This window comes from Astatotilapia calliptera, chromosome 5, assembly GCF_900246225.1.
Source record: "Astatotilapia calliptera chromosome 5, fAstCal1.2, whole genome shotgun sequence".
NCBI classification, from domain to species: domain Eukaryota; kingdom Metazoa; phylum Chordata; class Actinopteri; order Cichliformes; family Cichlidae; genus Astatotilapia; species Astatotilapia calliptera.
Genome location: NC_039306.1, coordinates 19,126,156 through 19,150,996, shown reverse-complemented (window position 1 = coordinate 19,150,996; position 24,841 = coordinate 19,126,156). Strand labels below are relative to the sequence as shown.

The following is a 24,841-nucleotide window of genomic DNA, read 5'->3' as shown; positions in this document are numbered from 1 at the left end:
AAAATGTCTGGCCTGAAACTTTGTTTGTTTGTTGTTGAATTTCAGCCACAAATATAAATGAAGCAGTGTTGCAAGGAGCACGTATGCTGAATGATCATAGCAGAGAAGGTTCAGCATCTATTCTGATACTTCTTACAGATGGAGACCCAACCTCAGGTTATAATAAAGCACACATTTACATAAATGTGCAAGAATACTTCAAGAAATAGGGGATTAGATTAAACACTGTATTTAATTTAGTTATATGTTTTAAGCTTTTTTATCAAGTTTTTTTTTAGCATTATTGAGACTGTTATTTCTGACTCTATCTGGGTATATCTTGCATCTTTTCAGGGGTGACAAACCTGGAGAATATTCAGTCAAATGTAAGACAAGCTATTGCAGGCAAATTCCCACTGTACTGTCTTGGTTTTGGTTTTGATGTTGATTTTAAGTTCCTTGAGAAAATGTCGCTGCAAAATAATGGTGTGGCACGGCGGATATATGAAGACTCTGATGCTGATTTACAGCTGAAGGTAATTTTCCTTATACAGTAAATACTCTTATGATGTGATTTAAAAATCGCAGAGGATTGAAAGAAAAAACAAGAATAGTTTGTATAATGTCCACATTGTATATCAACAGGGTTTCTATGAAGAGGTGGCCACACCTCTATTAACAGACGTGACAATGATCTATGTTGGTGGGACCAATCTAACCCAGACTAACTTCAGCCAGTATTATAATGGTTCTGAGATTGTGGTGGCCGGTGAGATCACAGATAACAATATTGAAACCTTCACCCCTCAAGTTGTGGCCATTTCGGTAAAAATAGATTTGCAGGACTCATCAGTTGTCATTTTCTTAAACTGTTTTCCCTGTATCTATACTGACATTACATTGCATTTGAATTGTTACAGAGTAATAGAAGAATAATATTCTCTAAATCAAATAAAACCGTGGAATCCACTGGAACAGTGTCTGATGACCGTATCCAGAGGGTTTGGGCGTACCTCACAGTTAAGCAGCTACTAGACAAAGAGTGAGTATGATATATGCCATCTTTCCTCATTTGACTGTTCCTAACAGTTTATTTAATGGTCAAATGTACAATAAAGTTGGGCTTTTAGAAAAGGCCAAAGTTATTTAATAATTTCCCTGAGGTAACATATTTACAGTAATTTCCTTATTTTGACCAGCTTTATACACGTTTCTAAGGAGCAAAGACCCCAGGTTTGATTCTGAGAGGAGTCACAAATCCCTTGGGGTATTTGGCATAAAAAGCTGCATAAAAAGCTGGCTTTTGACTGTAGTGAGACTTAGTTTCTCTTTGAATTAAACCATTTATTAACTAACTAATTAATTATTTTACTTTTTTCCTTCTTTTATTTGGGTTTTATTTATACCTCATCTAATTGTATTATTTAGTTCTAATGTCAGCACTTTTTGTCACCTGTGGTTGTTTTTAAAGTACTTTATAAATAAAGATGATGGTGATGATGATGATAAAAAGCTGCCCGATCATAAAATGTGGACCAGCTTGTGAATAAGGGAGTGGCTGAAAGTAGCTAATGGTAAAAGATTCTATCATGAAAACTACCATAAACACAGTTCAGTAAACAAGTCATGACTGAAATGATTCATTACAGAAACAAAACACATTTCAAATTGCATAGCTCTGTTTGAGGCTAACCTGTCTTGAAAATTTGTTTCATATTAGCAGGTAGCCGATGACCTAAAAACCTATATTTTACATTCTATTGAATGTATCAGTAAATTTTTCCGTTGATCTGGAAATGAGGACCAGCTTTAAAAAGAAGTGTGGCACATGAACTCACTGTTGTCACCATTTGTGTGATAATATTACACACAAATTATTGTTTTATCAATTTTTATGATTAGAATCACAAAATGGTTAGCACTGTTGCCGCACAGCAAGAAGGTCCTGAGTTCAATTCCACCATCAGGCCGGGGTCTTTCTGTGTGGAGTTTGCATGTTCTCCCCGTGTTTGCGTGGGTTCTCTCCGGGTACTCCGGCTTCCTCCCAAAGACATGCAACTTGTGGGGATAGGTTAATTGGATAATCCAAATTGCCACTAGGTGTGAATGTGCAAGTGAATGTGAGTGCGAATGGTTGTCTGTCCCTATGTGTTAGCCCTGCGACAGACTGGCGACCTGTCCAGGGTGTACCCTGCCTCTCGCCCTATGACAGCTGGGATAGGCTCCAGCGCCCCCCGCGACCCTGAAAAGGATAAGCGGAAGCGAATGGATGGATGGATGGATAGAATCACAAAATCTAATCTAATCTTTCCATTTTCTAAAAATTCCACCTATACAGCAGTACTTTAAAAACACTCAAGATGGGCCAAGGACATGCAGAAGTTATCAAGTGCACATTTAATTCTTTCTTAATGTTCATATTTATTTAATATTTTGTGGCACAGGCTTCAGTTATCGGGACCGGAGAAAGAGAAAGTAAAGAAGGAGGCTTTGGAGCTGTCACTGAAGTACAGTTTTGTGACTCCTCTCACATCTATGGTGGTCACAAAGCCTCCAGGAGAGAACACAGATGTGCTTCATAAACCAAAGGAAGGTGAAACACCACAGAGATGGCAGCCCCGTGTAGATCACAAATTTTCAAGACAATATTTGGCTCCTAGTAGTCGCGTTTCATCTGGTGAGTATCACAAACACAAAAAGACTGAAATAAATGAAATGCCTCATAATCTCTACTTTTAGCCCTCAGACTAATGTCATTGTCAAGTTAAGGGGAAAAAAAACATATGCATCAAACTGCCATGCCCTGACTATCATCTTGTCTTTATTTTTATTTAGCACATACCTTAAACGCTTAAAGCTGTAAGCTAATGATAGTTATATAAGAGCAGATGCATGCTGGTGCAATAAGCTGTACGTTTTATGTCCAATGGATGTATGATCTGATTAGTCGACTAATCAAAAAAATAATTGGTGACTAGTCGATTATCAAAATAATCGTTTGTGGCAGCCCTAGTCCTCTCCAGGTTCCTCCCACAGTCCAAGGACATGCAGTTGGCAGGGTTGGATTAACTGATTAACTAGTAGTCGCCTGGGTGAGTAGACTAACGTCATTGTCAAGTTAAGGAAAAACCCAATGCGCATCAAACTGCCATCCACTGAGTATTGTAATACCTTTCTATCAGAGCTAGGATGAACTTTGAGCCACGGTAGCTCATCTGTTAAATCGAACCACACATGCCAGTCTTTGTTCCCCACATTTCTCAGTGATCCTAGGCCGCCCATGGCCCCATCGCTGGTTCACCACTGTTCCTTCCTTGGACCACTATTGATAGATACTAACCAGTGCAGACCGGGAACAGAGGCATCACTATGATTACAAAAATTAAGAAAAGAAACTAAAAGTTCTAAACTTCAAACATCAAAACTCACACATAATAACCACAACTGAGAATATTTACTGAAAGAGGGTTGAAAAAGGGTGAGAGACAGCCAATGTAGACAGTGCATCCGGGCCACACATACTGCAGCTGCTTTAATATGATGTAATTACTGCTTGAGGTTGTACTAACTTAATAACTATAAATACACTATATAAGTAAACCTATACTAACTAATAAACTAGGTACTGTTAGAAAACATGATATGGTGTGTGTTATGAAATGGCTGTGTGCAGGCAGGAAAGGACCCAAAGTGCAGACTCCGGAGACAAACGTAAACTACAAAACACAGCTTTAATGCTGAACTTAAAAGGATAACAAAACTGAGAATACAAAATAGGTTTACGCAAACAGAACACACAGCAAGATGAGGGTAGATCACGACACAGACAAAGAGAAACACAGGGCTTAAATACACAGAGGTAGCAATCAGGGAATGGGAAACAGGAGGGAAACACAGCTGGGGCAAATCAGGCCTAACGAGACAAAGGCAGCAAAACCAGAGACATTAACATGAGACAAGTACTTTCAAAGTAAAACAGGAAACATAACACAGAGATGCAGACTTGACCCGCGGAGACAGCAACTATGGATAACAGACAGAAAACCAGAACACTAAAACTCTAACAAAACCCACACAGAAAACCTGAACTAAGAATAAACCTATAACCCATAATATAATGAAATAAACAAAATCAAAGAACCAAAAACACAAAACACTGGGTCGACGACCCAGGCACCCTAACAGTGTGATACAGCGGGTCCAGAGATTGTCGTTCAGAGCCATCTATATTGCACATCACACCACATTCAACGCAGCTTACAACTCAGCCCCAAACCCCAATTCACTGTGTTTTAACACAGCAGGTGTGATTATGGATGCTGTGCAGGTGCGTCCAGCACCGCAGACCACGCCCCACAACACATGACTAACATAAGCTGTGTAACTCCGAAATGACAACACAGGCACAGCTTCTTCAAGACGGGCGCTTCGCTGCATTTATTGAACGCCGTGAAAACTACAAACATAAAACACAAAGGCTTTAAGCGCTTCAGTCTATCAAAAGTAACACTTGTGCTTTAACAACAAAAATTACCCCGTGGCCACCTGCCACTTTGGAGGTCCTAAAAGAATACCTTTATAGTCTTGTGCATTCTAAATTAAAACATAAAATAATTAGAACACCATACATTACAAATTTTCACAATATTACAATACAGTTATGGCAAATGACAAATACCTTGTACAGCTGGTAGACTAACCCGGCCTTTGCAGATAGCTCGCTGGACTCCTTAGCGTGATTATTAAACGTGGGCTCACAGCCTATACTATCACGCCCAAACCTCGCGATAATAGCGGTGTAACAAAACTACAATATTGACCACAGAAACGTACAAGCAAGAACATTTTAACTGCTGGAACCATCTATTAAACTTCTTTATACATAAGCCATTTCTGTGACACTTACAAGCTGTGTCCCAAAATGTCAGCTGCATCCTTCGGGGGACCCGGCCTTCGCGGTCTACGTGGGCCGGGTCCTTCGAAGACCGAGAAGGCCGGAAGTGCGAGGCTGTGAAATGGGACGGTCTAGCCTTCAGATTTGCATTACCGCTGTTTCGGTGGAGTTTAATAAACTCGTCCGTCTGCTCCTTGCTATCTAAAATATAACAGGACACTGGCGTAAATTCTCGCCTGTCTCACACTTCTGTTTAATCAGTTTTCTGTTTGACGTTTATTCAGCTCTGTGAAAATTCCGGAGGAATTAATAAAGTTAATTATTAAGAAAGTTTTAGTTAATCTAATAACTTTGATCTCAGCCAAACCGATTTACTCCGGAACAAATAAAACACAGAAAAAGGGTAAAAAATTACATTTTTAAGTCATCAGAGTGACTTATATATCATGTTTAACCTGAGTAGCGAAAGAGGGGGGGTCTGAAAACGATGAAGTCGGGAGTCCGCTGCTCTCGCCGGCTGGAGTGACCATTGAACCCCCCCGGCTTGCTATCGAGCGGGTGGGTAACAGACGTCTCTGAAAACGTCGGCACACTTTTGCCAATATGCGATGTCTTGATAAACCGAGCAGATATTTGATGTTTACACAGCTACTTTCTCGCCTGAAAATATGTTAAAAGTTTATTTTGTGACTCAGAAAGATTAATAAGACTAATTTTAAAACTCAGTAGCGGCCGCCATTGTTGGCAGCTGAAATTTGGCTGGGCCGTGCTATGAATTCTGGGATATGGTGGGCCACAAAGGACACACCCGACCCATCCTTCAAATTCGGGGAAATGAAGGACGCATTTGTCGGCCGCATTTGAAGGAGTCGACGAATTGGGACAGCCTTCGTTGCCTGGCTGTGACGTAATCGGCCTTCAAATGCGGCCTCCGAAGGATGCAGCCGATGTTTTGCGACACAGCTATAGACTGCTGTAAGTAAGCTCTATATAAATGGTTATCCAGTCTAGAGCACTAGGAATAATGGGTAGAACACAAACACTGACCTCAACATTGGCGAATCTCAACACCCACTCTAAAAAATGCACAACACAGAAGAACCACCTTGACAGGAAAAGACTTGGCTGTACATCTGGATCTATAGGTCAAAGGTCACTCTGTCGAGGATACCAATGTTCACATTTTGGAAGGAGAAGACAATAGATAATCTGAAAGAGGAATGAAAGCAGCCATTTATGTTCACTGTCAACAACTATCTTTGAACAGGAGGGGTTATTCACGACAATCCAGTATGGAGACCCATTTCCAGGCAACTCAACCATCACTCACATCTTGCGTCAGGTGAGGTTAGATGCCACAATGGTTTCACCCCAAACCTCTAGTGATAATGACCCATGCCTTTTTCACACTTGTGTGATGAGTCACATGATACATAGTCCTCTTAAGCGACCTCGATAGGGTTTAACTATCTGGGACTATCCACCATTTGATTTTAGAACTGAAGACGTTACTCAGATGAAATGTCTTCAAGAAACTTAAAGAAGTCCAGTAACTTTTCCTTCCAGTCTCCTTAGATTATCATGATCTGGATGACTGCGAACCTACACAGACATAGATTGACAACTGTACCGTACCCTAAAACATTTTTTAAAGAAAATAACAGATTCCTAAATGTTACTGTTTGTTTCTAATCACAGATGTGATGAACAAACAATCCATTGGAGGCTATGGAGGATACAGTTTATCAGGTACAGTGCTAAACAAATTTATTAGACCATCACCCAATGCAAGGTTTATGTAACGGCTGCTCTAAATTAACAGAATTGTAACTACCAAAACATTTTTTTAATGCCAAGGTAACATAATTAACTCACATTCCTGAACAGAAAAATAAGTTTAGTTCTTGAAAATTATGACTTCTCTGAGAAGTTCAGTTAATTCAGTCATTTTTAAAACTAGCTTTTAACAGATTTCTCAAACTCTAGTCTCTATAAGTTCAATGTTCAAGAAACTGAACTACCTTCTAATTCAGTTGTTCTAATGATTAAAAAAAAAAGGATAATAAAAGTAAGACAAAACCTGTGTGAATAATCTAACAATATACAGTGCTGTGAAGCAACTGTTGTTGAAATTTAACAATATATACATTAAATTGCATTGCAATGAATTGAATTAACACATTTTTACTTAAAAAAAAACATGTTTGAATCAACCCACATAGCAAAATTGGTATAGCCCGGATCTGGCCCACAAAATGTGCTTACACATGGCCCACATACCGCAAAGGATGACGGCCCTTTGGTGGCCCAGATCTGGTTTGCCAGATGTGGCCCAGACATAGGCCAGCACAAGGCCAGTTGCAGACACACTGGTGGTCCTGTGCTGGCCCATGTGTGGACAACCTCTGGTAAACCTGGTCTGGGCCACCAAAGGGCCGTCATTCTTTGCGGTATGTGGGCCATGTGTAAGTTGTGTGCAGCCATGGGCCAGTTGTAGACACACTGCACAGAACAGTTTCAGGTCTGGCCCCAGATGTCGGCCTAATGTGTACCTTAATCAAGCCATGTAATAATGTCCTGGAACATGCAAAACAGTGCAAAAGTAACATGACAAAACTCTGTTCATAAGTGAATGGACTGACTCTTATATAGCACTTTTCTAGTTTCCCAGATTACTCAAAATGCTCCATACAACAGGCCACATTCAGCCAATCACACACTTTCTCTAAACTGAGTGCTTCCTCACAAACCTGTCAAACCTGCACTTGAAACATTGGCTACAACATGGCATTTGGCTGCAACATGGCATTTGGGTCTTCTAACTAAAATAGGAAAATAGGAACATAAATAGTGCCATCATTGCCAGAGGTCGCCCACATTGGTTGACAAACACCCTACCATGACACCGGTCAGTCAGAAGTGCCAGCTTGATGCTGGATCCAGGGAAGACCTGTTTTCTATGAGCCTGGGCCACAGAACCCAAACCACAATCGATGCCATGCCATCACATAGACAGTGCCATCTCTGCCAGGCCTGGCCCATGTCTGGATGACATACGTCCTATCATGCCAGAGGTCGGTCAGCAGTGCCGGCTTGATACCAGATCCGGGCCAGACCTCCTTGCTGTGTGGGAACAAGAAAAAGGGACCTTGTGTATTATTTTGGGCCATTCGGCTAGTTAAGTATTAAATATAAATCGAAATAAACATGTTTCTTAATTTCATGTTATCAATTTGTGTTTTTGTTGTTTCAGGAATCTCAAACACACGTACTCGTGCCGTACAAGGTATGATGTGACACATACTGCAGCTGCTTTAATATTATGTAATTGCTGCTTAAGGTTGTTAATGCGTAGTTTACTGGGTTTCCTAACGTCTATTCTTCTGATGAAGGATTCACAGCCGTAGAGCTTTTCATTAACATTTTAACTGGAAATTACTGACTTTTTTGCTTAAACTTTCATTTTTAAGATATTATATTACAGAGTGTAAAACGTAAAAATTCAAACGTAAAAGTATCGAATTTTCTGGATCGTTCCGCACGTCCCTACCCCTCAGTCAGTGAGTGAGATGGTAGACAGCGTCGAGGAGAAGAGTGTGAAAACACATAAATATGATTGACACACATAAATAAAGCAGCAACTGGCTGCACTTTAAAGAAGAAGCAGATGACTAACTAACTAAGAGGAGACACTGCAATGTCAACCTACACTGATGAAATACTGTTCGGCTACTGAGTTTGGTTCTGTTTCTGTTATGTGAAAAAACCTTTTTGCAGTGTTTTGTTTTTGTGTTAAATTAAAATGAAAATTTTCATGAAAATATTAAACAAAAGTAAGAATACCTGCTTTTGCAACAGAACAACAAAATTAGGCAATTATAAGGCTTCTCATAAAAACAATGAATGCAAAAGGTTTTATAAACACACAAAGCATCCATCTTTGCCAAGTAGGGCTAAAATATGAGGCTATAGATAATAATAAATTAAGACCCGTTTGGGAGCCGTGTCACAAGAGCCAGCTCTCTGAAAAGCTGAACTTCCCATCACTACAAACCTGACACTGAGTTTTGAGATTCAATATAATACGTGTTTTTATTTATTTAAAGCATGGGTTAGTTTCAGGGTGTGTTTATTAAATCAATATGCAACATAAGGATTTTAAATATTGGTGTATGTAATTCGTGTTGTTTAAATGTATTCAACGTCAATACATAAATCTGAATTGCACTGAATTGAATGAAAAACGTGTATGAATTGACAAGAAAAAGGGACCTTGTTTATTACTTTATTTTGGCAAGTAATAAATGAACATGTTTCTTAATTTCATGTTATCAATTTGTTTTTGTTATTTCAGGAATCTTAAAAGAAAAGAATATTGGCCGTCAAGGTATGATGTGACAAATATTGCAGCTTTTCTATTATGATGTAACTCCTGCTTAAGTTTGTACTAAATAAATTAACTATCTTAACTATGTAAATACAAAAAAATACAATATAATTAAACTTGTACTAACTATTAAACTAGTTACAGGCAGAAAACATGAGTAACATAGGCTGTTGTCAGTAAGCTCTATATAAATGGCAGTCCAGTATAGAGCACTAGAAATAATGGGGAAAACACAAGGAAGGATCTGGGAACAAATTGGCAGAATAAACACTAAAGACAGCAGTGCAGCACAACAATGAACAAACATTATCCCAGACACTGAGAGCAATCATTGTAAAATGGAAACACAAGGCTAGCACAGCTAAACTTAATCAGGGATAAGACAAGGGAAGTAAAGCTGAATACAAAGCATAATAGACAAAAGACTACAAAAATAAAATGGGAACACAAAAAGGCCTAACACAGAAACAGACTCTTAATGAGAAACATTTTACATAAAAAAAAACATATCAATTCATACAATATTCTATTTTTATTGTGTTTTTACAAGAAACCATCTTGAATCTACAATACTTTTTCTTGTAGATTCAAGATGGTTTTTTGTCCTCTTTTTAAACTTTATTTTAGTCACGATTGCTTTGGGTTTATTTATATATAAATATAAATGAATATGTTTCTTAATTTTAATTAATCAATTTGTTCATTATTTTGTTGTTTTATGAGTCATTAGCATTCATGATTTGCAACATTGAGGTATGTTGTGGCACATAATGCAGGTGCTCTATTAAGACATAATTACTACTAAAGTTTGTACTGACTTATTCATTATAAATACACAATATATAAATGCATGCTAACTAATAAACTAGATACTGTGAGAAAACATGACTAATATAGAGTGCTGTACTAATGTTGTCAGCAAGTTCTTTTTTTTTTTTCTTTTTTTTTTGGCCTGTCCCGTTTGGCTCTTTTGCCATCAGAATTGTTGTCTAAAGGCAAAGAAAGATGCCCAACGGATTTACTTTACCAAACTGACCATCCCAGCCTTGCCGTAATGGTCCATTTGATTCACCTTTTATTGTTTATTTTATTTTCACTTACTGAATACGGGACAGACTTGACTGGGGGAAAGAAGGGGAGAAAGAAAGAGGGAAAGAGAAACAGCTGAGAAGAGGGACGGGGGAGAAGGGCAAAAGACAAAAACCAACAGAACGGGCAGAGAAAAAATGCATATATCAATCACCTGGATCACCTGCTGAGAAAGAAAAAAGAAAGCAAGCAGAAGAGAACAAGAGTAATAGAAGAAACAACATCACAATGATATATGGGAATATGACAGTAAATACTAAATGTTAAACATTATTGTGCAGCACATAAGATCAACAGAACACAGTGTGCTTTGAGGTAGGAGCCAAAAAGGGTGTAGTTTGTGGGTGTGATCACCCGTGTGTACACCTGTGAGCATGGAGGCGCTTGTTTTTTGTTTTTTTAAAAGGTTCCTTCATGTAATAATCTGCTAGAGGGTGTGGGGGGGCCACAGCCCCGTCCTCCAGGGCGTGAAGCAGGTGTGGAGGAGATCAAAACTCCAGACATCCAGAGGCCCCCAGAACACAAGAGACCAAGGAAGACCAACAGAGGGGCAGCTGCGCCACTGTCCCGGAAAGAGCTGAGGAGAGTCCCAGATGAGGGCTCACTCAGCAGCCGCGGAGCAGAAGCCAGGGGGAGTTGCAGTGACGCGCCCGTGAGCTCCGCCGGCAGCCAGCTGCGCCTGAGTGACCGAGCTCCAGGCCGAGAGGCCGGGGGCACCCCACCTCCGAAGTGGCCCGAGCGAGCCCCAGGCTCCAGGCCCCGATAAGCGGCCGCCAAGGAGTGAGCCGGTGTGTACCTGGACGCCCATCCCCGGACACAAAGAACCACCAACGCACCGATGTCTGAGGGGGTCCGCCACTGGCAGGGGAAGTGGTGGTAGGGGGAGATAGGCCTCCAAACCTTGGAGGGCCTGAGATGTCCCCAGAGAGGTGGCGCCTGACACCCAACCTGACATATAGACACAGACATACAGGCACACACAGATACAAACATCCATTCCCACCCTCATGCTCTCATATGCACTTACTCCACACTCAACCAACGTGGAGACAGACATAAAGAGACGTTGTACACACGATCACACTCCCCAAGCGTACTCTACAAACCGGGTCTAGGTGCCCTTGCCCCTGGAGGGGGGAACTGCACCCAGACCCAGGTGGTGTTTCCCTTTTCCCTGCGGTGGGGGGAGGCAGACCGCCCCGACTCCGCAGCAGCAGGAAGGCTCCACACTCCAGACCGCAGTCGGACGGCCAACTCCTCCTCCTAGCCCCCCTGCTCCAGCAGGTCGCAGAGAACGGGGGTGAGAGAAGACTCCAAACCTCCCTCCACCCGCTCATTGTAATGTTGATGCATGTGTGTTCTAAGGTGCATTTAAAACCCAGGAGGGCATGGAGCTACCTGCCAGAGAGCAGCAGGTAAGCGCATGGTCCCTCCTGCTAGCCCTCAATGTCTACGTGTATTTAAAATTGAGAGGTGGGCAACGATGCCAGGGGTGGGGTGTACACCCTGATGGTACTTTGGACTCCGTGTATCGTGCCCACCCCCAAGATCCTATATGTATGTGTAATGAGAGTGTGAGTAATGTGAATGTCTAAGTTGTGGGATAAAATTGAGGCAGAGGCAGCCAGAAGGGGACAGAGGAGAGGGGGGGGGGGGGGGGGGGGAGGGTAGCCTCCTCTGCACCCTGGTGACATACCCCTACTCCAAGGCCCTGCATGTGTGGGTGGTTGTGGTGGAGCGGGAAGAGGGAGGCAGCTGGAGATGGGGAGGGAAGGAAGGGAGGGGCAAGTGACCCCTCCCTGGGGCCAGCTCCCCCGCTGACCCCAGTAGGCACCCCCATACTCCGCGACCCGCCAGGGAAAGGGGGCCCAGGCCCATCCAGACCGGGCCCAGTACAGCAGCGCCGCCCGGCCCCACAGAGCCCGGGACAGTCCACCCAACCCCACCACAGAGAAAACTGCACCCACCCCACCATCCACTCATCTTCCAGACTACATAAGACAATAAACACCCAGGCTGAGATCTTCCTCCACCTCTCCTGTATCTCCCCCTCCTGCAGAGGGAGCTCCTGAGGAGAGGAAAGCTCCTGCAAGATGTGACAATCTCCCCCACCAGTTGAAGAGCCCCCCAGGTGGCTCGACGCACCGGCGGCACCCTGCTCCAGGGCTGGGCCCCCATGCACCCACCCGCCCACAACCCCGGCAACACACCAACCAGGACCCAAGCCCCCGAGGCCCGGTTCGGGTCCCAGCCCAGAGACGGAGCGCCCCCAGAACCTCACGCCCATCCCGGACCCACCCAGGGCCAGCCAGGCTACCAGGTCAGTAACCCACGTCCGTCAGCACAGACCCTCCCCTAGCCCCGCTGCACGCAGCCGCGAGGAAACAGTCACCGGAGAGCCAACAGAGCCCCTAACCGGACATGACCGCTCCCCCGGGTTGAGCCCCCCAAGGAAGATGCCTCCGGGGAACCCCCCGACGCCCTAAGCCTGTCCCTACCCCCACACCAATCACAACAGTGAAGGCGGGACCAAACTATGACCCCCCCACCCCCACTAGGTGATGGAGCTGATCAAAGGAGCCCAGAGCAATTGATCTGATGTGGTGGCAGAGGCTGTATCAAGACTAATGTAATCTAATAGATAATTTCTATATTGGTTAGAATTAAGATTATTTTTATTTTTCCAGTTCATGAGGACTGTTTTCTTGGCTATGCATAGGGCAGTGAAAACCATATGGGCTATATTCTTTTCTGAAGTGACATTATCTAAGCTGCCCAACAAACACACTAAGGGGGAAGCTGGAATGTTACATTTCAGACACTTCGATAAGTCTTCACATATCTCGCGCCAAAACTTCTGAACTGGTGGACAGAACCAAAGAGCGTGGATATAATTGTCCGGTGAATTGGTTTGGCAGTGTGAGCAGTTGTTGGTAGACGAAAAGCCCATCTTGAACATCCGATGACCTGTATAGTGCACTCTATGTAATATTTTGTATTGAATTAATTGAAGACTGGGATTTCTAATTAGATGAAAGGTTTTTAAGCAAATCTGAGACCAGAAGTTTAGGTCTAAGTTAACTGATAAATCCGCTTCCCATTTTGCAATAGGAAGTGATATTGATTCATCTGTTTTAGAAAGCATTCTGTATATTTTGGATAGTAATTTGGGGGGTTTAAGAGTAAGAAATTGAACCACACTTGGTGGTGTTTGTAGTTCAACTTGACCCGGTTTAAATTTCTTTTTTACTATGGATTTAATTTGTTGATATTCTAAAAATCTTTTCTTGTTGATCCCATATTGTGTAACTAGTCCGTCAAATGAAATAAATTCTGTTCCTTCTAGTATATGTTCTAAATATTTGATTCCTTTATCACTCCAATCTGAAAAGTTTATCATATTATTGTTTTGTAATATGTCAGGGTTGTTCCAGATAGGTGTAGGTTTGCATGGGATTAATGAAGACGCCGTCAATTTTAGAAACTCCCACCATGCTGTCAGAGAAGAGCTGATGTTGATGCTTTTAAAGCATTCATGTCGTTGGATGTTTGAGCTGATAAATGGTAGGTCTGAGATCTCTAGATTATTGCAGAGTGCTTGTTCTACATCTAGCCAAGGTTCATCTAAGAGGGTGTGTTTTAGCCATCCTGAGATAAACTGAAGCCTGTTGGCTAAGAAGTAGTGCTGAAAGTTAGGCAGTTCTAGTCCTCCTTTATCCTTGGTCTTTTGTAGTGTTTTTAAGCTTATACGTGGGGGTTTATTTTTCCAAAGGAATTTGGACATACATGAATCTAGAGATCTGAACCAATCTTGTGGCGGTTTAGTTGGGATCATTGGGAATAAATAATTTATTTTTGGTAAGACCATCATTTTTATAGCGGCAACCCTTCCCATGAGTGATATGGGTAGACATTTCCATCTAGCCAGATCATCTTCTACCTTCTTTAAAAGTGGGATATGGTTTAATTTAGTTAGATCTGCAAGCTTGGGAGAAACATTAATACCTAAATATTTTATATTTCCCGATTGCAGTGGTGTAGAAGAGGAATTATGGAAGGAGCAATTAATCGGTAGGACTGTAGATTTTGACCAGTTAATTGAGTAATCTGATATTCTTGCAAAAGAGTTTATCAATTCAATCACCCCAGAGATATTGGTTTGTGAATTTTGGAGAAAGAGTAACACATCATCCGCATAAAGGCTGATTTTATGTTCCACGTTCTTGCATTTTATGCCCTTAATTACTGAATTCTGTCTAATTGCTGCTGCTAGTGGTTCAATAAAAATTGCAAATAGTGAAGGGGAGAGTGGGCATCCCTGCCTGGTGCCCCTCAAGAGACAGAAGCTGGAGGATGTCTGGTCATTTGTTCTAACACAAGCTGTTGGGGAATTATATAATATTTTTAACCAGTTTATGAAAGAGGATCCAAAACCAAATTTGTGTAAAGTTGCAAATAGAAATTTCCAGTTAACTCTGTCAAATGCTTTTTCTGCGTCTAAAGAGAATATTGTAGTTTCTAGGTTTTTACTGTATGAGTAGTCTATCAAATTAAGTAATCTACGTGTATTTGTTGATGAGTGCCTACCTTTTATGAAACCAGTTTGGTCAGGATGAATTAAGAGGGGGGTTATTTTCTCCAGTCTCTTTGAGAGAGCTTTGCAGATTATTTTAAGGTCTACATTTATAAGGGATATTGGACGATAGCTTGAGGGATATATAGGGTCTTTGCCTGGTTTTAGCAGGAGATTAATGTTTGCAGAATTCATATTTGATGGAAGTCTGCCCTTTTCTTTAATTTCCAACAACGTTCTGTAGAAAACTGGTGCTAGAATCGACCAGAATTCTTTGTAGAATTCTGCAGGAAAGCCATCTGGACCTGGAGCCTTATTATTGTGCATACTTATCAGGGCTTCCTGGAGTTCACCTGGTGTCAGTGGTGAATCCAGTGCCATTGCTTGAGTGTCCAATAATTTTGGAAGAGTTATGTTGTCCAAAAACTGATCAATTTCTTTTTTAGATGGGTTTATTTGTGGTGAATACAACGTTTTATAGAAATCCCTGAAAATGTTGTTTATTTGTATCGGTTCATATGTGTTCCCATATAGTTGTTTTTTCTTTATTTATTTTTAGCTGGTTTGCTAGAAATTGACCGGATTTATTACCATGTTCATAATTTTGTAGGCGTAGTCTTTGTACTAAGAATTTTGTTTTTTTTATCAATTATCTCATTTAATTCTAGTTTTGTTTTGCGTATTTTGTTCAATGTTTCCTGATCTTGGTGGGACGCGTAGGCTTCTTCTAGTGATTTGATGTTTTTTTCTAATTCCTGAATATTTTTGTTTTCTTTTTTCTTTTTATGTGATGAGAAAGAAATTATTTTACCTCTCATCACAGCTTTCCCTGCTTCCCATAGAACAGAAGCTGATGTTTCGGGAGTGTCATTATAGTCCAAATATGAAGTCCACTCTTTTTTAAAATATTTAATAAAGTCTTCATCTTTAAGTAGTGATATATTAAATCTCCAGTTTTTTCTTGGCGTAGTATTATTCTTGTGCATTAGTGTTAAAGATACAGGACCATGATCGCTGACAGCTATAGGGTGAATCTCAGTGTTTGAAATGTCGTTCAGCAGTGAGCTGCTGACCAAAAAATAATCCAGACGAGAGTAGGAGTGATGGACATGTGAGAAAAAAGTATATTCCTTACTGGTGGGGTGAAGGGAGCGCCATGCATCGCAAAGACCAAAGTCGCTCATATATTGTTTGATTATATTTGTGGACTGCCAATTACGCTGAGTTCCCGCTGTATTGAGCCTATCCATGTCTTCATTTAGTCCAAGGTTGAGGTCACCTCCAAGAACAAGTGTGCCATCTAAGTGTTCAGAGAGTGCACTGAAAAAACCGTGAAAGAATGAGGGATCATCAACATTTGGACCATATACACTTGCAATACATAGCTTTTTATCACGTATAGATAGTTTAATGATTAAGAATCTGCCCTCTGGATCTATAACTGTATCGAGTACTGTGAAATTAATATTTTTATGTATTAAAATTGCTGCTCCCCTTTGTCTAGAATTATAACAAGCTGAGAACACATTAGGAAACTCAGGTGTTTTAAGTTCATTCGAACCTCTAAGAGGTCTGTGGGTCTCTTGTAATAGGACAACATCTGCCTGTAGTTTTTTGAGTTGGTTAAATATTTTTAACCTCTTTTCTCTGGAGCCAGCTCCATTTATATTCCATGTAATGAACCTCAGTGTACCCATAGATGTTTGTGTATAACTAGGGATGTATGCTGTGTGCGTCGCTTAGACAGGTGGAGAGAATACGTCACTTGTTCATAAATAAAGAGAAGGAGAGAGAGAAAAAATGTGTGGCGAGATGCTCCCTGAGTCTGACTTTGTGTATGCATAGTTACTAATATGAGTAGGCTTGGCTTAAGTGTGTGTGTATCTTATATGACTGTGTGCGCTGTCTGACTGATGTAAATGTGCTGCCGTTGAGCGCATGGTGCGTATGTGTCGAAATAAAGGATGTTTGTGGATGAGTGTCGAAGCAGGTGATCGAGGCAGTGAAAGGAATAAAGAAAGAAACCAAGGACAGGGGTGAGCAGCATAAAACCAAGAGGGGGAAAAGAGAGGAGGGGAAAAAAAAAAAAAAACGAGAAGAAAAAAAAAGCAGAAACAAAACGTAAACATTCCAATTAAATCACTGACGGAGAGTGACGGTGTTAATTCTGCTATGAAATCACACTTTAAGATGTGATTTGATACTGGTAAGTTAAACAGATGTTAATGCAAGTTAGTGTGAGTGGATAGGGAAATGGTGTAGCTGATTCTTATCTGGTGTGAGGTTAATACAGCCACGGAGTGATGTTGGGGTCGCGGTGGAGCTGTCCGTCCACGTACAGCCGGTCCACAGCGGTGACAGCGCGGGAGCCCTTCTGGATGAAGCCGCGTCGGATTGGGAAGAGGACCCTGCGTCGTTCCAAGATCTCTTTGGGGAACTGGTCGTTCACGCTGAAGTCCATTCCTTTTAATTCCCTGCCGCGGCTTTTCACATGTTGCTTTTGTTTGAAGTGGCCGAATTTGGCCACGATAGGACGTGGTCTCCCGGCCGTAGCCCGAATGGGGCCGAGGCGATGTACCCGATTGAAGACGATGTTCTTCACAGTGTCCTCCGGCAGCTTCAGGTGGGTTTTGATGAAGCTTTTTACCGTGGTCTCCGCGTCCTCTCCAGCGGCTTCTGGAATACCAGAAAATACCAGATTATCACGCATGCTACGAGCTTGTAGATCGATAACTGTTTCTTTTATTTTTTTATTTTCTCTATTGAGCTGGGTAACATTATCTGTGAGACATTTCACCGACTCCCTTAGCGTGGCATTTTCAGCAGCAAGCGTTTCCACCTGCTGCTGGCTGTACTCCAGGGATTCTCGCAAGCATTTAAATTCTCGGTGAAGAATCTCCACCAAGGACAGCCTTGCGTCGAAACTGGACAATCGCTTGTCGATTGACTCCAATATGTCGGCAATATCTTTGCCGGCTGGCGATGTTGAGCCGGGGGAATCTGCCGGGCGTTGTCTTTTCGACGACGGCGTCTCAGCTTTGGCCGGGGAAGCTGCACACGGGGTCTTCTTCATCACGAGATCCTGAAAGCACTGATCGATGTAATCTTGGAGAGTCTCTAAACTCTCCTCGTTGTTCTCCAGGGTGTTGGAGATTATTTAGACAAATAGTGTTAGTTATAAGACAATTGATAAGTGTATTTGGTAATGCTGAAGCTTAAATGAATTTGTTCAAATCTAAACTACCATTTGCTTTAATTTTCCGCCAAAATCTCCGGCGTCTGACGTCAGTTACAACATGAGTCGCTTACCTTGTCCGTCACTTCCGTCACTTACTCACCTGCTCCGTCACTTCTCACCTGCTCCCTCACTTCTCACTTATAAACACAGTTATATTTTTTCTTGTCAGCAAGTTCTATATAAATGCATGTTAATTTTTTAGACTCATTCCATCTTACATTATCAGATTTTTATCTATCTATCTATCTATCTATCTATCTATCTATCTATCTATCTATCTATCTATCTATCTATCTATCTATCTATCTATCTATCTATCTATCTATCTATATATATATATATGTGTGTGTGTGTTCTTCTCATGTTTGTGTGGGTTCTCTCTAGGGCTGCCACGATTAGTCGACTAGTCACAATTACGTCGACTATCAAAATCGTCGACGACTGATTTAATAGTCGAAAAGACGCAGTAATAAGATTTAAGAGTATAATAACGGACTGAAACAGAAGATGGCAGCACTGCATGTACAAGGATGCCAGCTGCCGTTAAACCCCAAAGAAGAAGAAGTTGTGTCCCAGAATTCATAGCGCAGGCCAGCTCAGTTTCCAACAATGGCGGCAGCTAGCTAGTTTTAATATTACTCTGATTATTCTCTCTGGGTCACAAAATATATTTAACATATTTTCAGGCGAGAATGTAACTATTTAAACCTCAAATATCTGCTCAGTTTATCAAGACACCACATATTTTCAAAAGCGCTCCGACTTTTTCCTAGCTGGGGGCAAGGCGCACTCGAGCCCGTGAGAACACTGGACTCCCGGCAAATCGTTTTCAAACCCACCGCTGTCTTTCGCTACTCAGGTTAAACATACATAAGTCACTTAGATAACTTAAAAATGTTATTGTTTGGCCTTTTTTTTTAGTATTTTATTTGTTCCTGAGTAAATCGGTTTGGCTGAGATTAAAATTATAGTTTTTACACAGCTGAATAAGCAGACGACTGATTATCAGAAGTGTGAGATGCTCGAGAATATACTCCGGTGTCCCGTTATATTTTAGATAGTAAGAAGTTTATTAAACTTCACCGAAACAATCTGCAAATTTCATTAAAATTTAACAAACTATCATCTTGTCTTTATTTTTATTTAGCACATACCTTAAACACTTAAAGCTGTAAGCTAATGATAGTTATATAAGAGCAGATGCTGCTGGTGCAATAAGCTGTATGTTTTATGTCCAATGGATGTATGATCTGATTAGTCGACTAATCGCAAAAATAATTGGTGACTAGTTGATTATCAAAATAATCGTTTGTGGCAGCCCTAGTCCTCTCCAGGTTCCTCCCACAGTCCAAGGACATGCAGTTGGCAGGGTTGGATTAACTGATTATTTTAAACTTAAACTGTCCATAGGTGTGAATGTCAGTGTGAATGGTTGTCTGCCTCTGTTTCCCTTTCATAAAACAGCCACCCTTCCACTGGGGCCATTTCTGATCAGGCTTAGAACCTTAGAACCTCTAAGGATACTTCTAAATTGAAGACCGTTCAGAATGTTTTTATTTATTTTTTTCAGTTTATTAATGGGATAATGTACCTGTAATACTATCGGAGACTATGGTAAATTTTTACAACTACCTGCAAAAGGCTAATGGGGTAGGTTCTCAGTCATCCAGGTCATGGTAGTCTAAGGAGCTTGGAATCTAAGTTAATGGACTTCTTTAAGTTTCTTGAAGATGTTTCACCTTTCATCTGAGAAACGTATTGAGTTCTAGAACCAAATGAGAATTTTCACCAAGCATGACATCCCAGTCCACTTCAGACCCAGCCACACCTCTACATCACAGAATCCAAACAGCCATACTATAAACACATGACATAGAAGAGCCATCTTGATGGGACAAGACTTGGCTGTACAACTGGATCTAAAGGTCAAAGGTCACTCTGTCAAGGATGGCAATGTTCACATTTTGGAAACAGAAGACAGATAATCTGAAAGAGGAGTAAAAGAAGCTATTTATGTCTACTGTGAATGACCATCTTTGAACAGAGGGGGTTGCTTACAACACCAACTGTCTGCCACCTACAAACCAGCTTTGGTTTGTAGGTGCCTTCCCAGCTCACGCCCCACTTACATCTAGCATCAGGTGAAGCAAGGTCCCACAGTGGTTTAACCCAAAAACCTCTTGTGATTATGACCCATGCCTTTTTCACACTTTGGCTCATGTGATGAGTCACATGATTAATAGTCCTCTTAAGGGACCTCCACTAGGGTATAAATGCAACCAGGAGATGACGGACTAGAGCAGCGCAGATACTGAAGGACCCGTCCCATCCTGGCAACAAACTGTTCCAACTTCTGCAATCCGGTAGAAGTCCGATTGTCTATTCTTATTTAAGTCACGTAATGTACAGAATTCACCTGAAAAAGGATTCTCTGGTCGAGGTACAGTGCTTAACAAATGTAATAGACCATCACCTGATGCAAGGTTCATGTAATTGCTACCATAAAATTAACAGTATTGGTAACTACCAAAACAAATCTGTTTAATGGAATAATTAATACACCAGTATGTGCAAGCTATTTAATTAAAATCATATTGTCAATGCTAAAATATAATCATTAATATTATCCCTGAATTTTCAAATGTACTCTTACAAAAACATACAAAAGTATATAATAAAAACAGATATTTCCTTCTTATATGTTACTGTTTCTTTTTAGTCATGCAACAGCACACCCCCAGAGGAGAGAGAGGAGAGAGAGGAAAGATTGGACATTCTGGAGCAGGTGAAGTGCTTAACAAATTTATTAGATCACCCAATGCAAGGTTTATGCATCTGCTGCTTTAGATTAACAGTATTGGTAACTACCAATTTTTTATTTTTATTTATTATTTTTTCAAATGTACTCTTTTACAAAAACATGCAAAAAATAGTATTTCATAAAAGCAGATATTTCCTTCTTATATGTTACTGTTTATTTTTAGTCATGGAACAGCACACCCCCAGAGGAGGGAGAGGATACCTTGCACCAGGTGAAGTGCTTAACAAATTTATTAGTCCGTCACCCAATGCAAGGTTTATGTAACTGCTGCTTTAGATTAACAGTATTTTGCAGCACTATATACATATGAACAGTATTCAAAAAACATCAAATGTATAAATATATAATGGGGGAAAAACAAATAGGGTTATATATTTACTGTGTTGGTTATTGCACGTTAATTAAATATTACACAGTAGTGATGGTAAAGAGTGTAGTCTGGGTGTAGAGGGTAGTCCTTGGATTGGGAGGTGGTATTGTATTGTCAGTGCAGCGTGGTTATGGCTTTTTGGAAGAAACTATTTACGCTGCATCTGTAGTGTTTCCCTGAGTGAAGCAGGTTGAACAGGTCAAAACCAGTGTAGGAGCTGTCTTTGATAATGTTTGTCAACAACATTTCTAACAAGTTGAAGTGCAAAAATTAGAATTTATGTACAAACTATGTTTACAGACTGACACTGAGTTGTGAGACTCAATATATACATGTCTTTATTTATTTATTTAAAGCAGTGGTTAGTATCAGGATGTGTTTATAAACTCAATATGCAACATAAAGACTTAAAATATTAGTGTATGTGATTAAATGTATTTACAGTTGTTCTCCCTGATGTCCAACCTGCTGTTGTTCATCTTTCACGTGATACTACTACTCTGGAATCCACTGATGGTATTGTATTGCCTTGATGTCATTCAGGTTGATAAAAAAAATAATAGTAATTGTTTTGGTTTGGTTTCTTTTGTTTGTTTGCTTTTTTTGTATTGCAAGTTCCAAACAACCCATGATGTACTCAGATATGCAGCAAATTACATACTTTTTTTCTGGAAGGAAACTCCAAACATGGGCTGTTTTTCAAATCTCTTCATTAACCATAAAACAAAAAGAAAAGCAAACAAAATTGTAAGAATAATATGTTATATAAATCAGGCTCTGCATAGTATGTATGAACAATTGTGTATTTTTTGGATTCCTGGCTCAGGGGTTATAAAGCACATTTTGGGTAGAAAACCTGGGGTGAATATTTAATTTCACTAAAAATGTTCTAACACTGTGTACCTCTGTATCTCTAGTTCCTGTACTCCACAGGTTTTTGCTAAAAGCTGAGAATCAGACTGTTCCACTATGCTTTGATGTCAGTGGACCTGTCCGCCTTAAACTTCTTCACTATCCCAGCAGGGGTCAGTAGTGTTAGCTTTTTCCATCCTAATTTTTTTTTTCTTTTCAGTGTAATATAAACGAATATTTTTCTTCCCCATTGTTATTTTTCATATGAAAACTCCAGTTTGTGGTATAAGATGAGCATTTCTCTTTTCTTCTAGAACTGTCTGTAAATGGTGAGCTTGATTCAGTTACAAATGGAGGCTTCAGCAGAATTTTCATACACGTCAAAGACAGCCAACATGTTGAGATCGACACCAACTGGGTCACTGTACGAGATGGACAGACAGTGACATATTACACTGGACAGGATCGCATTACAGCTGGAAGGTGATGTTGTATTATCATGGTCGAGACTCGTGCTCTCAGCTTTAAGCACAGATGTGTGACCTTATTCACCTGTGTTACCAAGATTTACATGAGAAGACTGTCTCTCTCAGCACCTATATATGTTAGCTGACATCTCTGAGGCTGAAACCCCTAAAAAGTTTGTTTTTTATTTTGTGTTGATTATTGAACAGATGGGATATGATTTTAGTAAGGACAGATCGTTTGAAAGCACCGGTAAGATTTATAAGTAAAGAGTATGAATTATAAGCTATTTGGTGATTAGACATAGTGTAACAGATCAGAGTCAATGTTAGGAGGGTACATGCGAATGGTGGATGAGGTAAAGCAATTGGAAGAGGTGGGTCACATGAAGGAGTCCGAAAAGCAAAATGATAAGAGGCTGTGAGATTTAAAACACACAGAACAGAGATTAGCTGGCTCAGAAAAGGAAAGCGAAAGCAGGAACATGATTGTTTCTCACATGAGTGGATTTGAGTAAAGCCCAAATGCACGAGAATACAGGCAGACGAGTGCATACAGATTTTTACTTTTTATGCTGAGGTAGACTACAAGCCATACACTTATATTTATTTACAGACTTAAGTTTACTTATTAGAAACCAAGCCAGCACTGTGTCAGACTGAGGACCTATGCTGGGTGTACCCCAACTCTCAGGAATAGGCTCCAGCTCCTATCATGGATAAGTGGAAGAAAATGCATTGATGGATGCAAATAATTATTTGTTCAGGCCATGAACTGAAGTACAGAATGAAAATGGCAGGGGCAGACATGAAGTAGAGTTTGTCATGAATTCACTGTCATAAATTCACTTTTACAAAAGATGCTAACATTAAAGTCCCTGTACTTTATGCACTGCACTGCTGTTTAATCAGAGCAGGCTAAATTCATCCAAGTAGCATGATCTGTGCAGGTGCTTTATACAGCTTTAAAAAAAAGTTGAGTAACTCCATGTTTTTCCAGTGTGACAGTGATTGTGCGCAACAATGAAATAGACGTTTCCACTGGAGACATGCGAATGGTCATCATAGTTCATGAGAACAATGGTCCAAAAATCCTTTGGCCAGTTTTAAGACAGCGTCCCTCGGACAACAATGCTGAAGGACTTTTAGGTGAGTGAAAAGCTGTGTGTGTGTGTGTCCTTGCTGCATTGGTTTTCAATGTTGCTTCACTCTCTCTTTCCAGCTGTAGAGGCTGCAGTTTATGAGGAGGTACAGCAAGCTCCTGTCAGAAAACTAAAGATTAAAAACCAGGAGGCAGACGTTACTGGGTATATATTCTTTTCTTTTTTGTATTTATGTTTTTGTTTTGCTTTAGAATCCAGCCATTTCTACAAAGATTAATGATCTCTTTATTCTTTCTTTTGTAGGGAGATGGTTGTTGACTACAGCTTTGCTTCTCCTGTCACAATGAAGTGTTGGCTCACGTCTGCTGACTCTGCCCTGCAGAGACCACTGTTCCAGTTTGTCATTACACAGCTTTAACTGGCAAATATGTTGATTTATTTGAAAAATCTTTAATTTAAAAGGAAAACAAGGCAAAAACATATATTGTGGAAACTTTCTTTCCATCTGTTTCCAACATGTAGAAATATAACTGTGAATGTGGATCTAGTGTCAGACAGCATTACCAATTAAAAATAACATACATAAATCAGGATTTATGATTACCACCATCTGCCATTAACATAGCGTCCAAAATGACACAAATGCAGTTGAGATGACAATAACAGGCATACTTCTACACCTTTATTTTTTAAATACGTTGAAAAATAAAAAAATTAATTTTATAAGTTTAAACTACAGTAATCATATTGTTATAGCTAAATGTTAATCAGCTTTGCTGGCTGATCTGGAAGAGAGTTGGATTGTAGAAGGTTTGCTTATAAATAACAATTTCAAATATTTCTGAATCCTGGTTAAGTACCAGAACATTGAGAGAGAAAACTTTTTAAAACATTTCTTCTGTTTTGTCTTTAGCCTCAAACTGCAAATGACATGTAATGAGGCTGACTTGATTCAAGGATCTCTGACAAATATAATGCTGTTATTTTTCTTGCATAATTTCATGACTTCCTCAGAACAGTTTATGGAATGGATATCAAGCGAATGAATAAAGAATCCAAACTATTCCCTAA

General features: G+C 40.4%; 1 protein-coding gene across 1 annotated transcript in view; it reads left to right on the top strand.

Annotated features, from left to right (window-relative positions):
- The window catches only part of LOC113022421 (inter-alpha-trypsin inhibitor heavy chain H3-like), a 29,445-nt gene extending 4,604 nt beyond the window's left edge, over positions 1-24,841 (top strand). The window contains exons 9-25 of the mRNA XM_026167813.1: positions 46-156; positions 334-515; positions 625-804; positions 900-1,021; positions 2,424-2,656; positions 6,141-6,215; positions 6,572-6,622; positions 8,127-8,159; positions 9,228-9,260; positions 20,880-20,945; positions 21,145-21,192; positions 21,796-21,867; positions 22,269-22,376; positions 22,518-22,686; positions 23,668-23,816; positions 23,890-23,974; positions 24,074-24,841. Of these exons, the coding sequence (XP_026023598.1) occupies positions 46-156; positions 334-515; positions 625-804; positions 900-1,021; positions 2,424-2,656; positions 6,141-6,215; positions 6,572-6,622; positions 8,127-8,159; positions 9,228-9,260; positions 20,880-20,945; positions 21,145-21,192; positions 21,796-21,867; positions 22,269-22,376; positions 22,518-22,686; positions 23,668-23,816; positions 23,890-23,974; positions 24,074-24,188 (1,832 nt within the window). The 3' untranslated portion in view covers positions 24,189-24,841. The remainder of the gene's footprint in view (positions 1-45; positions 157-333; positions 516-624; positions 805-899; positions 1,022-2,423; positions 2,657-6,140; positions 6,216-6,571; positions 6,623-8,126; positions 8,160-9,227; positions 9,261-20,879; positions 20,946-21,144; positions 21,193-21,795; positions 21,868-22,268; positions 22,377-22,517; positions 22,687-23,667; positions 23,817-23,889; positions 23,975-24,073) is intronic.